The sequence below is a fragment of the Pyrus communis genome, chromosome 10, assembly GCF_041283825.1.
Source record: "Pyrus communis isolate YQ-2024b chromosome 10, ASM4128382v1, whole genome shotgun sequence".
Taxonomy (NCBI): Eukaryota; Viridiplantae; Streptophyta; class Magnoliopsida; order Rosales; family Rosaceae; genus Pyrus; species Pyrus communis.
The window spans coordinates 5,489,573-5,504,588 of NC_142574.1; the positions used below are offsets into that span (position 1 = coordinate 5,489,573).

General features: G+C 37.3%; 1 protein-coding gene across 2 annotated transcripts; it reads right to left on the minus strand.

Annotated features, from left to right (window-relative positions):
* Window positions 1-4,203: 4,203 nt before the first annotated feature.
* On the minus strand, window positions 4,204-5,991 carry LOC137728112 (GATA transcription factor 5). Of its 2 annotated transcripts, none has more exons than XM_088677218.1 (3): window positions 5,810-5,991; window positions 5,364-5,671; window positions 4,204-5,267 (listed from the first exon to the last, which is right to left on the minus strand). In XM_088677218.1, exons 2-3 carry the CDS (start codon window positions 5,667-5,669, stop codon window positions 4,605-4,607), a joined length of 969 nt encoding a protein of 322 aa, XP_088533344.1. In that variant the 5' UTR covers window positions 5,670-5,671; window positions 5,810-5,991; the 3' UTR covers window positions 4,204-4,604. The 2 variants fall into 2 exon arrangements, with proteins under 2 accessions (XP_088533344.1, XP_088533345.1); XM_088677219.1 differs by having other exon boundaries at window positions 5,364-5,685; window positions 5,810-5,962.
* Between the last annotated feature and the right edge of the window lie 9,025 nt (window positions 5,992-15,016).

The following is a 15,016-nucleotide window of genomic DNA, read 5'->3' on the forward strand; positions in this document are numbered from 1 at the left end:
CGCTTTCTTCTTGGAGGAGATCTTGATGGGCGCTGAGGAGGTCTTGATGGGGGTAGTGTTGACGGTGAAAGCTTCCTTAGCGGGCTTCTTCCCGGTCTTGTCTACATTTGGGGTGAATACTTTATCTTTCTTGAAGTTAGTAATCGGCTCATTTTTCCCATGATTAGCGATACTCAGCTCCATGTCGTGGGAACGAGTTGCTAGCTCTTCGAATGTTCTTGGTTTTATGCCTTGGATGATGTAATGTAACCCCCAATGCATACCTTGAACGCACATCTCAATGGCAGAGGTTTCAGAAAGCCAATCTTTGCAATCTAGACTTAAGGAGCGTCATCTATTGATGTAGTCGATGATAGGTTCATCTTTCCACTGTTTCGTACTGGTCAGCTCTAGCATGCTTACCGTACGGCAAGTGCTGTAAAAGCGGTTGAGGAATTCCCTTTCTAGCTGGTCCCAACTGTTGATAGACTCAGGTTCGAGGTCGGTGTACCAGTTAAAATCATTACTTTTCAGCGAACGCACGAATTGTTTGACGAGGTAGTCCCCCTCTGTCCCAGCATTGTTGCAAGTTTCAATGAAATGGGCGACATGTTGCTTCGGGTTGCCTTTTCCATCAAACTGCATAAATTTTGGGGGTTGATAACCCATTGGCATCTTCAAAGCATCAATCTTCTTGGAATAAGGCTTTGAGTACAGTACGGAGTCATGTGAGCTTCCTTCATACTATGTCTTGATAGTGCTTGCAATCATCTCCTGTAGCTGCTGGATAGAAAGAGATCCCATGAACGCCGTTGTTTGGTCTAGCTTCAGCTTCTCTTCGACTTTCTCCGATGAAGGCTCCTCTTCTTCGTCGACTTCTTTCTTTACTAGGCCAACATTTGGGTCGACTTTCACGTCGGGCCGCGCATCTAGTTGGTTGACAAGTGCGGCAATCTGCAAGTCCTTCTCTTCCACAGTCCGTGTAAGCTTTGCGATTGCTTCATTCATCTGAGCTAACTGCTCCTCGATTGAAGTTGCTCCAGTAGTTATGACTTGCATGGTTGTACTGCCGCTCGAATCAGCGTCGGAGAGTAGGAACTCTGAGTATTTCCTCGGGCTTTCTCCTCTTGACGCCCTTAACAAGGCTAGGGTGATCACAGGCTCGTGCCTCAGGTGCTCTTGTTCTTTTGACAGAGTTAATGCAGGGGTGGAAGCTGCGGCAAAAAGAGCTCTTGCTTTACTTCGGGTTGTGATGCCCGAAATATCACCACCTGCAGAGATGATGTTCTTGTTCTTCACTTTGATTGCGGGAACAACTTGATCTTTTCTTGATGCCATTTGCGTTTTTCGATGATTTGAGGATAGAGATGAGAGGTAGAGATGTCCCACTGGGCGTGCCAAGTTTGTAAACACGAAAAATTCCTGAAACAAGAAACAAGAATACGTGTACAAAAATAATATTTTTGTATTAATGATTTTTAGGGTTACAATCTCTTTGTAATTTGATCCCTTGATTTTATCTTCGTAGGGTGTAGGTTTGTGGATGAGCTGTTGATCCAAAGGGCCGTCGAGGCTTGTCTAGGGATGAACAGTTGATGAATGGATCTTCAAGGGGCGTTGGGCTTGATCTTGAAGAATGGGTGTATGGGTTTGTTGAGGTTGTTGATCCAAAGGGCCGTTGGGGCTTGATCTTAGGATGAACGGATGGTGAATGATGAATACTTTCTTCAAGGGGCCGTCGGGGCTTGATCTTGAGTTGGTGGGAGTTCTTCAAGGACCGTTGGGGCTTGATCTTGAAGGAGGATTTGACGAAGAACGAAGATTGCTTTCTTGATCCTTCGGGATTTTCTTGAGAGCTTTAGAGCTTCAAGGCTTCAAGGTTTTGGTGTGTTATCCCTTTCTCTTGATGGAGAAGCCTATTTATAGGCTTTGAGAGTGAATCACTACCATCCATTTTTTTGGTGAAGTGAGTGGATGTTGTAGGTGAAATAAGTGTGTGATGTAGGTGAAATAAGTGTGTGAGGTTGGTGAAGTAAGTGGAAGTTGTAGGTGAAATGATTGTGTGATGTAGGTGAAATAAATAAATGTTGTAATTTTAATACATTGGTTAACATTTATTTCACTGAAATTTCGATGTCTACAGATACCAAGCTCACTGGCTTCGGGTTCCATAGGAACTCCGAAGTTAAGCAAGAATGGGGCTAAAGAAATCCCATGATGGGTGATCCACTGGGAAGTTGCTCGTGAGTTCCCAAAAACAAAATCGTGAGGGCTTGGTCAGGGCCCAAAGCAGACAATATCGTGCTACGATGGTGGAGCGGGCCCGGAAAGTGGTCCCGCCCGGGCCAGGATGTAATAATTTGGTATTAGAGCCTAACCCTGGTCGTGGTGTGCCGACGAGGACGTCGGGCCCCTAAGGGAGGTGGATTGTGAGATCCCACATCGCCTAGGGAAGTGATCCTTATATGTATATTCTCATCCCTACCTAGCACGAGGCCTTTTGGGAGCTCACTGGCTTCGGGTTCCATGGGAACTCCGAAGTTAAGCGAGAAGGGGGTTAGAGCAATCCCATGATGGGTGACCCATTGGGAAGTTGTTCGTGAGTTCCCAAAAACAAAACCGTGAGGGAATGGTAAGCCCAAAACGGACAATATCGTGCTACGGTGGTAGAGTCAAGCCCGGGAAGTGGTCTTGCCTGGGTCGGGATGTGACAATAGCACGATAGTGGAGCGGGCCCGGGAAGTGATCCGCCCCAGGTAGGGATGTGACATGAATAGGTGGCACGATTTAGTTCAATGTTGTTTTACAACAACATTGAAATTAAATCGAAATTTAATTCGATGCGGTTTTAGCGTAAGGACAGAGATGGAACCAAACCATTTAACTTTGGTTTGGTTCAATTTCAAATGGGTTTGGTTTCAGTTTGTGTGTCACTTGTAGGCCTATTAAACAATTGGTATTAATACAATTATTCAACATTTAAACAAACTCAAAAGTTCAAAACAGGTCATTTGCAAACTAAATTTTTATATCATTGATATACAACTCAATTGAAAAAAAATTCATGATCATCACATACTAAAATTCAACTTGAAACAAAGTTCAACATCAAAATGGCTTATGACATTACTTTAGTATAGCTCAATTGTAAAAGTTAAGTTTACTGAACTAAAATTAAAGTTCAAACAAAGGTCAACGTTAAAATGCCTTATAGCATTAGTACAACCCCAAAAAATAAATTGTTCATGCAATCAAACAAAAAGTTTTTGTATTTCAAGTCACTACTTTGAATCATTCAACCTTTTCATTGTCCATTTCTTTTGGACACTTACTCTTCGAAGGTTTATGAGGCCTTTGAGTTTGAGAAGGTGGCGCGATTCAGTTTCGGTTACAGTTTTAAAATTGAAAATACTAAACCGTTCAGTGCGGTCTGATTTGATTTGTGCTTTGGCTTCAATCTTTGGTTTTGTGCCCATCACTAGAGGTGAGAGATTAATCATCACCTCGTGTAGAGATCGAAATAATCATGCATAAAAGCCTTCAAATTAAAAAAAATCCACCCCTTAATTGGTTTTTTTTTTTTTTTGAATAAACAATATTATCTACATTAAGGAGAAGGAGTGGGCTTAGCTTTACAATATGCTAGTAATAATATTGTTCAAACTCGTCTTTGACAAGAATCAAATCTAATATGAGATAATTTGAGCACTTGTGCTATAATAAATTTTTGGGGAAGTATTTTAGTGGTGATTGATTAGTCATGCCATGCGATTTGACCAACACAATCATTCTTTAAACCTCAATTACAGCTCACCATTCTCTCAAACTTGCCTTTTTTTTTATTGATAATTCTCAAATTGGCCTTTCAACTTTCAAGAATCGAGTTTCCTTTGTTCTTTGGTTAGGTCAACTAAAATTTCTAATGTTTCACTTATATATTGCACATCCATAAAAAACCGCTGAACTACTTTGGAGTTTTGAAAATTTCAATGCCTTTGTGAAAGTGAAGTTAATAAAAACAAATCAAAAGATCCAAAAACTCCACTAAACCCTAATTAGAGGGGGAGACCCACAAAACAAAAGCTCGTCGGTCCTCATATCCATATCTCTCCCTCAATCAATACGATGTGTGAATCTTTTTACTTCTCACACATCTTTTAATTTTTGATCATTGAATCTAATAAATTATTATAAATCAAAGGACAAAAATTAATAAAAGATATGTGAGAAATAAAAATAAATGTGTGGATAGCACCATTCTAAATACATAACAAATTGATAATACAAGAATGAAAAGCTTAAGTCTAAAACTATTGCTAAATTCTAAAACCTTCCTAAAATCCTACTACTACTAGAGAGATTTTTTTGTGTGACCGGAACACAAGTGGTATACCACGTGTCACTATACAAATGGTGTGATATGTGTGCTAAAAATTTAATAACATAAAAAATAAAATTTCCCGCCACTTATATAAAAACACATGGTATACCACCCGTGTTCGATTACAATGAAAATTTCTCACTACTACTAGTACCACTACCACTACTATTACAACCAAGCACGACACAATTGGGTCCATTCCATTCAAGCCGGTTCAAGTGCACTATTCTCTAAATTTCACCCATCAAAAACTCCGAATCATTCGGTTCAACCGCGGTTCGGGCTCGCCAACATCTTTCCTCTTCCTCATCTCCAACACTTTACGGTGACTATTCGAGTGGACAGCACCAGAGAAAGTAGGACTACAAGCCGGCCTATATTCCGGAAAAAGCCGGCCAGACTTGAACCGGACGCCGCATGCGTTACACAATGTTTTAGGACCAAGCGGACCGGTTCTCCATTGTGGAGTCTTCTGTACTTGGCAATGACTACACCTCCGCTGAAACTGTCCCCCAATTGAACCCTCCCCTGTTTGGACCGCCGGTTTTTTCTTTTGTTTCTTAGCCGCCGGTTCACCAACAAACACGTCCATGCTTTGAACGGGGTTGAAGATAAGACAAGGAGTTGAAAATGAAAACCCAGAAGAACAAGGCGATGATGATGGTGAACATGAAGAGGAGGAGGACCAAACCCGGCTAGCCGGTCTGTAACGTTTGGTTCTGGGTTTGACTGGAACTTGAAAAGGAAACAACGGAGATCTTAAATGAACCGGTTTGGTTTCCGGTTCAAACCGGTTCATAAGAAGAGCACCTGGTTTTTGGGTACCAATTGTGTGTAACAGAGAGAGGTCCGGTAGAGAATCGTCCACAAAATGGGAAACCCATTCAAGCTCTGCTAAATCGTCGTCCTGTCAAATTAACCCAAAACCCAAAATTTAATTTCAAATAATTACATAATTTAACAGAGAATTAACCCAAAAAATTGTAAACTCAAAGATTGTTACCGGAACCAGGAGTTGGGTTGCCAGACCAGAGTCAGAGTCGGGCAAGACCAAACTGCTTGAATTAGAAATTTCATCATCCACAGAAACTGACTCTCTTTCTTCTTCTTCTTCTTCTTCAACGGACCCGTCTTCGAATTCGCCATTGGAGAGGTCAAGAAGGTCGTCCACTGAAAAATCCTCACAGGGCACACCGGAAATTCCAGTAGCACACCAAAGCTCCTCCAACAAAACATGCTGGGTCGACTTCGCGGCCAGTTCTCTGCGCAGACTCGATTTCAAGGCCTTTGCTTCGATGCAGTACTCCATTTCTAGACACCCAAAACTTCAGTCGTAAAAAATTCACAAGTTTAAGCACAAGAAGTGAACAAAATTGGGTTTTAGTTTTGCATGGGAATTAAAATAAACTAAATATTAAATTATGTTAATTTCCATTATTATAATTGTACCTGGAACTGGGGAAGGGGAGAGGAGGAAGAAGAAGGAGAGAAAGATGAAAACTGTGGGGTGGTGCGATGTGGATGATTGATGGGGTCAGAGTTGGTTGGGTTAGAAGCACTGAAATAAAGGCAGGTTTGTGGGCGAAGCAAGTGCCCGAGTTATTGGTTTGGTGTTTTTATCCATCTCTTTCAGTGTCCGTCCGCTATTTTTTTTTTTTTTTTTATTTTGATTTTTTGAGTAAATTTAAATTAATGAGAATATTATAAATTTGGTCCTGAAATTTAGTTGTGCTTCCACTCCGCACCTCAAAGTTTGGTTCATCCCAAGTTGGTCTCAAATTTTTAATTTTATGTATATAGAACTACACAATGACCAATTATAATTCGGTTTTTTTTTTTTTTTTGAAGCATTATAATTCGATATTAAACTTGATGTTCATGGAATTGAATTTAAGATCTCACTTTTCTAAATGAAAAGGCTACGTTAAAAATTAATAAGACCTGAAATGTGTAAATTGAGAACAATGATAATAGTTTAAAGATTAATAAGATTTGTGTTTGGGGCCTTCGACGTAATTTTCTTTTATTTTTTTTAGTATAGTTTACACTAAGGGGAGAAGGAGTTCGTTTAAGTCACCCAATGGACAACCTAATTTGGTATCGAATTTGTCTCTCACTTAAAAGCGAATTTTCAAGACTAACACGTAGACAACACAAATTGGATGACGTGGAACGCATGTGGCCGTTTGGCTTCACACGTGGGACAACCTATTCTAATACCATGAAATTAAGGTTCTACCATAAAATCAATTGGCAATATGCAGAGTAGCCCAATTTATTTATAAGCACATGCAAGATCCTTATTTCTATCAATGTCAAATTCATTCCCAACGCTTACATGTGGACTTAAGTGGTCACGTCCCAATGGGCGGAAGACATTTCTTTTTTCCAAATTGATGAATTACAGAAAATATCCTTCATAAAGTGTTCACGTGCTATTATGACTAGTTCACACATTTAAAAGTTTTGAGACTAATTTGTAACAAAAATGGGAGATGACAGACAAAAGTGAAAATAAAATCAAAAGCTTAAGGGGCAATTCTGAAATAACTTTTAAATTAAATATTGGGGAGGGGTTGTGACTTGGTGCGTGTTTGGTGCATGCGTGTGACAAAGGATGGTGGGGATGGCTGTCTGGCTCCGGCTGGCTGACTATTCTAGGTCTCAAAGGGTTGGCATGCTTGGCCTATTCGGACCAAGTCCATATCCACTTATCTCTATAAAAGCAAATCTAGCTGAGCTTGACCATGACCACCAACGACCATCATGGCATTGGTTCCTTCAGTTCCAACTTTTCCAAGCCCTCTAAATAGAAAAAATCTTAATTATAATATGAAACGGTTATACTACGTCATCTTACTGATATCACACGATTAATTATATGAAGAAGTGGTACATATTAAAAAAAAAATATGAACAAATGATTTTCGAGCTTTTACAAATTCTCACAAACGTCGGTATTATGATTATTAGCATTGTTCTAGAAATCCCAGCCTAGCGTCGTCTAGGATCTGCCTAGGCGCTAAGCAGCTGGCTACCGCTCTGATTAATCTCTACATGTTTGAAAGCAAGAAAGAGCACCTAAAGATGTTTAGACGTCCGCTTAGCACGCCTAGACCCGCTTAGGTCGCGACTCACTTATACAAAAGTAGATAACTTTCATCTTGCATTTTTTTTTTCCGATAGAATGGAAGAGACTAGTTTAATACTCGAACAAACGCTTATTATATAATAGTTCCACATATTTTCAATATGTTTTAATAATTTATCATTTATATATCATTTTATTGTGTAATTTATGTAAGTCAATATAATTATGTATTTTTTAAGTAAAAGAAACACTTCAATCCGTCTAAACCCTCTTAGCCGCCTAAGTGCTAGGCTCCAATACGACGTCCGACTAGCGCCTAGCGTCTTTTAAAATGTTAATTGTAGCAACAAGAGAGACTTGCACAATACACTTTCTCATTGGAAATAATAGGCTGATTTAAATATCGATAATGGTGATATGCATACGAGTTTTTAACTTATTATATTACTAGCAGATGAGCACACACTCCGTGTGTGTGAACAACTGCCTACCTCCTATCACGTTCTCCTCAAGCGCAACCGCTTCAGCTCATTCAAACTATCGAAAAAACATCATGATTTCACTTACATGTATGAAAAATGATGGTGAGACAAATTCTCTTAATAAGTGCATATTTTTTATCTTATGTAAATATTTCGATATAAAATGACTATTTTGCCCTCCTCAAAAAGGGGAAAAAGTTCAAAAGATACAAAAGATACAAAGTAGGAAAAAAGGGGAAAAAGTTCAAAAGATACAAAATTACTATTTTGCCCTCCTCATGTCAACATTGTGTATTCAAAAGTGAGGGCAAAATTGAAAGAAAAGAGGGCAAAAAGTTGACAATCAAACTACCTGTTACAAAACTACCAGAATATAAACACACAAAAGTATCCACGTTAAAAGTATTAAGTCATTTTGTTATCGGATACAAATCTTAAAAGTGATTAATCATGATAGGGTTTGCTATTCAATTGGTTAAAAACACATTTATTTCATCCCGGATGTTCAATCTTCATCTCTTCATATCACTTGTATAATATTAAAAATATGATAAAATGTTAAGGAAACTCTCTCTCATTGTGGACTCTCTGATACTTCATGTTTTTTGTACAATATTTTATAATGTTAACATGAAAATTAAGTTAAAGAAGGAGGTGGTAAAGAGTCTATGAAGAGTCCCACTTTGAGAGAGTTTCCTTAGCATTTCTCTAACATATATAAATAAATTGTCCTGTGACATTATTATTATTTTTTTCGGTCAAACGATAAAGTTTGTTAGATTAGATATTAGATTAGTCATTGACGAGATTCAAACTCATGCTGTCATGTAAGAACTCAACTCATTTTCAAGACCACTTGAACGTGACATTATTCGTTTGAATACCATACCTATCAAGATTGAAGAAATTAGAATGTTTGAATTGAGTGATGGATATTGCCATAATTGGTGGTTAACAATGGGTTAAAGTGAGATTTTGGCGCTTGGATGATTCAAAAACTAAACGAAACCGCCCAGGAAACCGCTATCATTTGGCGTTTTTGTGTGTGTGCCTTTTAGTCATGGACATTCGCCACCGGAATTCGAGTTATCTACGAGATTGAAAAATTATTGCTTGTCCGCGTTAATCGCGCCTCTTTTCCTGGTTAATTGGCGACGTCTTTCCTGCTGCTAAAACATTCTACTTTGAGGCTAATGATAGGATTGATTGATAACTAATTCACCCACGCGCTTTCCTAAAAAGCAAAGTGGCATTGCGTTTGGAAAGATCCTCTCCATATTTCTTCCACCTAATCCTCATCATCAAACAATTCATGCCCTTAAAATTTGATCCAACGGTTAAAATTATTATAATTTTTAGAGTAAGCTCTTATTTGTAGCAGTTAGATTAAATTTCAAGGGCCCTAATTATTTGATGAGGAGAATTAGGTGGAAGGGATCTGGAGAGGATCCCTTTCCATTGCGTTTTTGTTGCTCTTTAGATTTGGGAGATTTTAGTGGGGTGTATTTTTCTTACCCCCCTCAAGTGGTGGTGACGCTCACCGCCTTACTTATTACTGTGAGTTTATGTTTTGAGATTTGTGTCTCAAAATTTAAACTCATTCAACGGTGTTAAATAAGGTTGTGAACATCATCATCACTTGAAAGTGGTGAGCAAACATATTCCTTTTTCAGTGTGTCTAAAACACGGGTAGTACGCCACATATTATCATATAATTGGAGTGACACTTAAAAAAAATAACGTTTCTATAATTGTATAATGATATATGGTATACCACTTTGTATTCTAGACACACTGAAAAATTTCTCAAGTTTTGCTTTTAATTTAGAAGGGTGATATGAAAGCCAAGTGCTCCACCTCATCTTACATGCTAGAAAAGCATGTTGCACAATGAGAGATATTTAGTTTATTCAGTATGCGAAATAATACATTGCATGTCATAATATATGTGCATAAACATTGAAAAATATATTCCAAAGTGTGACATTCAACTATTTCGTCGACTTATATAATAATACGAGGTGTATCACCTTATGTTTTGAGTACACATAAAAAAATTTCTCATTAAACAACATGAACTCCTATGCTTGTAGTTGGTTTTTATTTTATATTTTATTACGAACAATATTAGACTAATCTACACTAAGTAAGAAGGTTATACCAAGTATATATTTTCTACACCAGTATTGCCATGTCATGTTTGAAGCTACCATAATCACTATCAACAACTGAAAAGCTAGTGCTATTTGAATCAAGAAGAGATGCATCCTCAGTGATATTGGTGACCAATGGCAAATAATCAGGCAATTCAAACTCAAAGGTCATGACCGCATGCAAAATCCTTAAGCACAAAATGTAGCAAGTGAAACTTCCAATCTGACTTACAAGAACAAATAACTTGTAAAAATCTAGGTCGTGGTTTCCATCCAAAAGGGAAGGAAGAAAGAAATTTGCACACGGCATGGTGGAGGCTGGAAAAATTAAGGTTGATTGTACATAGCATGGTGGGTTTGGTTGTTGGAGAGAAAGCAGTCCTTTTAATTTTGTAGGGGTGTGGTCCCGAGTGATAAAATTACTGAATAGCTACTACGAAGTGTATGCCGTACGCGAAAAGGAATTCATGGAAGATAATTTTTTATGATTTTTTCTAGGGTATGAAAAATGCACCTTTTCATTGTCACGTTTGGTGAGGTTGGGAAATTAAATAGGAAAGAGAGAAAATTTTATTTTGTAGCCGTACGCGAAAAGGAATTCATGGAAGATAATTTTTTATGATTTTTTCTAGGGTATGAAAAATGCATCTTTTCATTGTCACGTTTGGTGAGGTTGGGAAATTAAATAGGAAAGAGAGAAAATTTTATTTTTTTATTTTTTTTATGCTGAACCAAAATTTTACACCACAATTTGATCTGAGAATTTTTTACACGACTTTTTAATCTGATACGAATGACATGAAAATAACAAATTTCGGATTAACAACTTAACTAATTAGGTTGTTATCATGTCATCCGTTAATCCGTGAATAACTCATTTCAATTCGTTAAGAAAAAGTTTAGTTTGTCAATTTTAAACTACTAGTAAAATTACTATAATAATCATAGTATTTAATCTTAAAAAGTGAGACTAAATCCTTACGATTGGTTAACAGCGATCAACGATCAATGAGACCAACAATGGCCAACGGTGAACATTCATGGTGGTCAAAATACCAAGGTACATTAAAAATAAAAATAAAATTAATTTACAAGTGTGAAAATGTGAAAAAAAAAATATGCAAACACTTATGATTACATTTTCTATACTTTGACGATGGACATCCTCGTTTGGATTTTTGAAACCCTCCAAACCCTCATGAACATTGTTTTTTGGGGAGTTCAAAATAAATAAAAATTCATAATAATTAATATAAAAGTGTGAAAAATGTGAAAAAAATAATAATATAAAAACGCTCATGGTTGCATCCTCTACACTTTGACAATAGTTAAATCGTCGTTTGAATATTTAAAACTCTCCAAAACCTCATGAATAGTTTTTTTTGTTTGAGTGAAAAATTAATAAATAAATCATAATAATTAATGTACAAGTGTCAAAAATGTAGAATATACATACGCTCGTAATGACAAACTCTACAACTTTTGTGAAGGGACCGAAATTCGACACCATAAATCATAAAACCTAGATTTATATTTCACGTCGATGTCGTTTACGTTTAAGCTCCATTCTTCTCACTGTATTTTGTTTTCTTTCAAATTTTCTTTTTTGAAACAGAAAGATAAACGATTTTGATTGTTGATATCATGTTTCGACATTTACAATTAATTGAAATATAAGTATATGTTATATAGTTTCTAGAGACTTTATAAACTCCGAGCAATATTTTCACTAACCATAAAAATATGAACATGATATCAACAATCCGAACCATTCTTTTTTCTGCATTTGCTAAAGATCATGTTTTCAAAAAAGAAAATCTGAAAAAACGAAATATGGTGAGAAGAATGGAGCATAAATGTGAACGACAATCATAGTCAAATATTAATCTAGGGTTTATGGATTATGGTATCGAATTTTGAAGTTGACCCCTTCATGAAAGTTGTAGAGCTTATGACACACCTCGACCGAAGTCGAGGCATTTTGGTCGACACCCAAAGGTGACGTAGCCTAAAGGAAAGTGATATATAAAAATATGGATAAATTTAAACCAAAGCTAGAATTTATTGAAGCTAATAAAAAGAGTGCGCAGTAGTTGGAAGAACCTATAAAACATAAGTAGTCAGAGCATAGATCACATGACGACATAATTAGAACAATCGAATCTAGTTAAGTTACTTATTACACAACCAAAAATAAGCTCCTATATTTATTTGGGAGAATGTCATAATCGTCGAAGTTCCCTAGTACACCACGGAGGATTCAACTAACTAAGTCCTGGAGGGGTGAAAAATAGAAGGTGTGAGTGGGCAAAAACAAAGGTTTATTAAACACATTTATTTTCTGAACATACTAATCCCTTGGTGTAAAATATGTATAGTTTCCAGAAAATCATACTACATGTAAGTATGAAATCAAAGGTAATTGAACAATAATCCAAGAAACACACAAATCATAATATCTCAACCATGGCATAAGAAAATCAGGTGCTCATCAATCTATGCTAACACACGAGTTCACACAGAGAAGATCTGACATGAAAAGGACTGGGTGTAATCATAATATACGCTCTAGTACTATAATCACGTGAAGACTAGCGCTAGGCGCATCACTTACGAGTTCGAGTTGCCTATTGGAGCCTAGGACAGGACTGGCACCTACAATGGATCCAAGGTGAGCGTGCAGTGCGATGTGAACATACACGTGAAGCCTAGCCCTGACCCGGGACGAGTACTACACTGATGCAAGCATGCATGACGAGCACATAAAATGTAAATGAACATGCCCTGACAATTTATAAATCTCAATAATATAATATCACTTTTAACATGAAATAAAACATTGCCTGATAAGTATAATATTAATTTAAAGCATTTGTGGAAACTATAAAACTTTATATATAATATATACAAAAACAAATGCCCACTCATTGATACGTAGTCGGATCGTAGCCTCCTAGCCTTACTTGAATTCGCACTTCTCAACGGAATGTGAAACCTATATTAATTAATTAATTAATTAGGACATACATGAAAAAGGCTAGGAAAATCCCCTATAGTTTGCTCAAACAGAGGGTTTAAACATACGAAAACATTCTACACGACGTCGTGGACCCGTACACGTTGACCATGCATCGCCATGAAGCAGCATGCGCCCTCATGCACCTCTACGCGCTAACATCTTGAGGCTACATGCGCAGGTCACGCGCCTGCACTCATTAGTAGATCCCAATGGAATATTTCGACAGATTTGAAGGATACGAAATATTCCATTAAGTCTAGAGGAGTTACCTTAATGGCGTTAATAATGGCGTGAGAATATTCTGTCAACTTTAATGGAATATTCTTCTTTTTCTCTAATTTTCCAGTCACCGTCGCCGCTGTCGTCTGGTTCGTCGGAATCAGGAAAAGTTGGCCTGATTTTTGTAAAAACTTTAAAACTTCATATCTTCATCATTTCTCAACCATTTTTGACTTACTTTATATGGAAATGAAGCTTGGGAAAAGAAGAGCAAGTTTGTACCTTTTAAAAGTCCAAAAAATGGACGGAAATGGAATGAAAACGCCTCGAAGATCTCGGCTCTAATTCTAACGTCCCAAAGTCGCGTGTCTACATGTTGGCTTGACTTCAAACTTAGACTAAGGACTCTAGGGAGTTGTGTAGTTGCTTCTAAACCTTCCAAAACCTTGCAACTCGAACAGAAAGTTGCTGAAGAATCTACACCCGAGTCGGAGGTCTAAGTTGGAAGCTCAAAACTAGGTCATTTTAGAATCGGCTCGTATGGATGGACTCGTGAGGATGAGAGGAGTACAAGGGTGGTGAGTTAAGTCCGATCTATGTTGTTTGATGATGGTTCTTAGTTGTTGCAGAGAGAAGAGAGACATAGCATAAGAGAGAGAATGAGAAGAAGAGAAAAAGAGAAGGGGAGAGTTTCTGATTGGACAAAAGAGATAAGGTTTCTGATTGGGTGAGAAAGTAAGGGAAGAAAACTGATTGGTGGTGAGATAAGGTCACAAGACCGGTCTTTAAAGTGGGAAGAATTCATTTTGTACAATTTAAAAGTACACAAAATCTGGCTCACATTATCAAAAACAATGTTCCCAACACTAAATAATTAGCACACATGTGTACAATTTTACCTGTTGTTAGCGTACTTTAACTAAGCGTAACTTCTTTGTTACAAATCTGATTTAGGTCTAACTCGCGCTTCCTCATTCGTAACAACGAGTACTATTTAATTAGGATAATAGGAAGAATAAATTTAAAGATGAATAACAATGTTCACGTCAGGTTTCACTTTGCCGACAAGGGCATAAACACCATTTTACACAATTGGGAAGGAAATTACATGGAAAATTAGGGACTGGTTGTCACACCTTGTCCTTACAAGCATTTGTATATTCTTTACACTTGGAGGTTGTTACATCATCGTTTATAAAGGGTTTTAAAAATCCAAACGATGATGTAACAACCTCCAAGTGTAAAGGATGCAACCACAAGTGTTTGTATTTTTTTTCCACATTTTTCACACTTGTACATTAACTATTGTGAATTTTTATTTATTTTGAATCCCCTAGACACTATTTGATAGGAGCATATTCATGCGACTTAAATGGCTTGTTCTCGTGCATTTACGTTATGTTTCTTTAGTTATTTTAGTACTTTAAGCTATTTTCGTGTGTTTATAGGTCCAAAGGGCTAAAGGAGCAAAAAGATGCATTTTGGAGACTTTTGGAGCACTTTTGGGCTAAGGATGGATAGCTTATGCTTGGAGCCAAAGTGTTGGAGGAAATTGAAGACCTAATTGAAGACCAAAGTGTTGGAACCTTGTTCTCTTTAGTTTTAGGACATTTAAAACCTTTCCTAATCCCAATCATGCCATGCATAACACACATCCATTCTAACACATTGTCATTGCACATGCATTTCCTT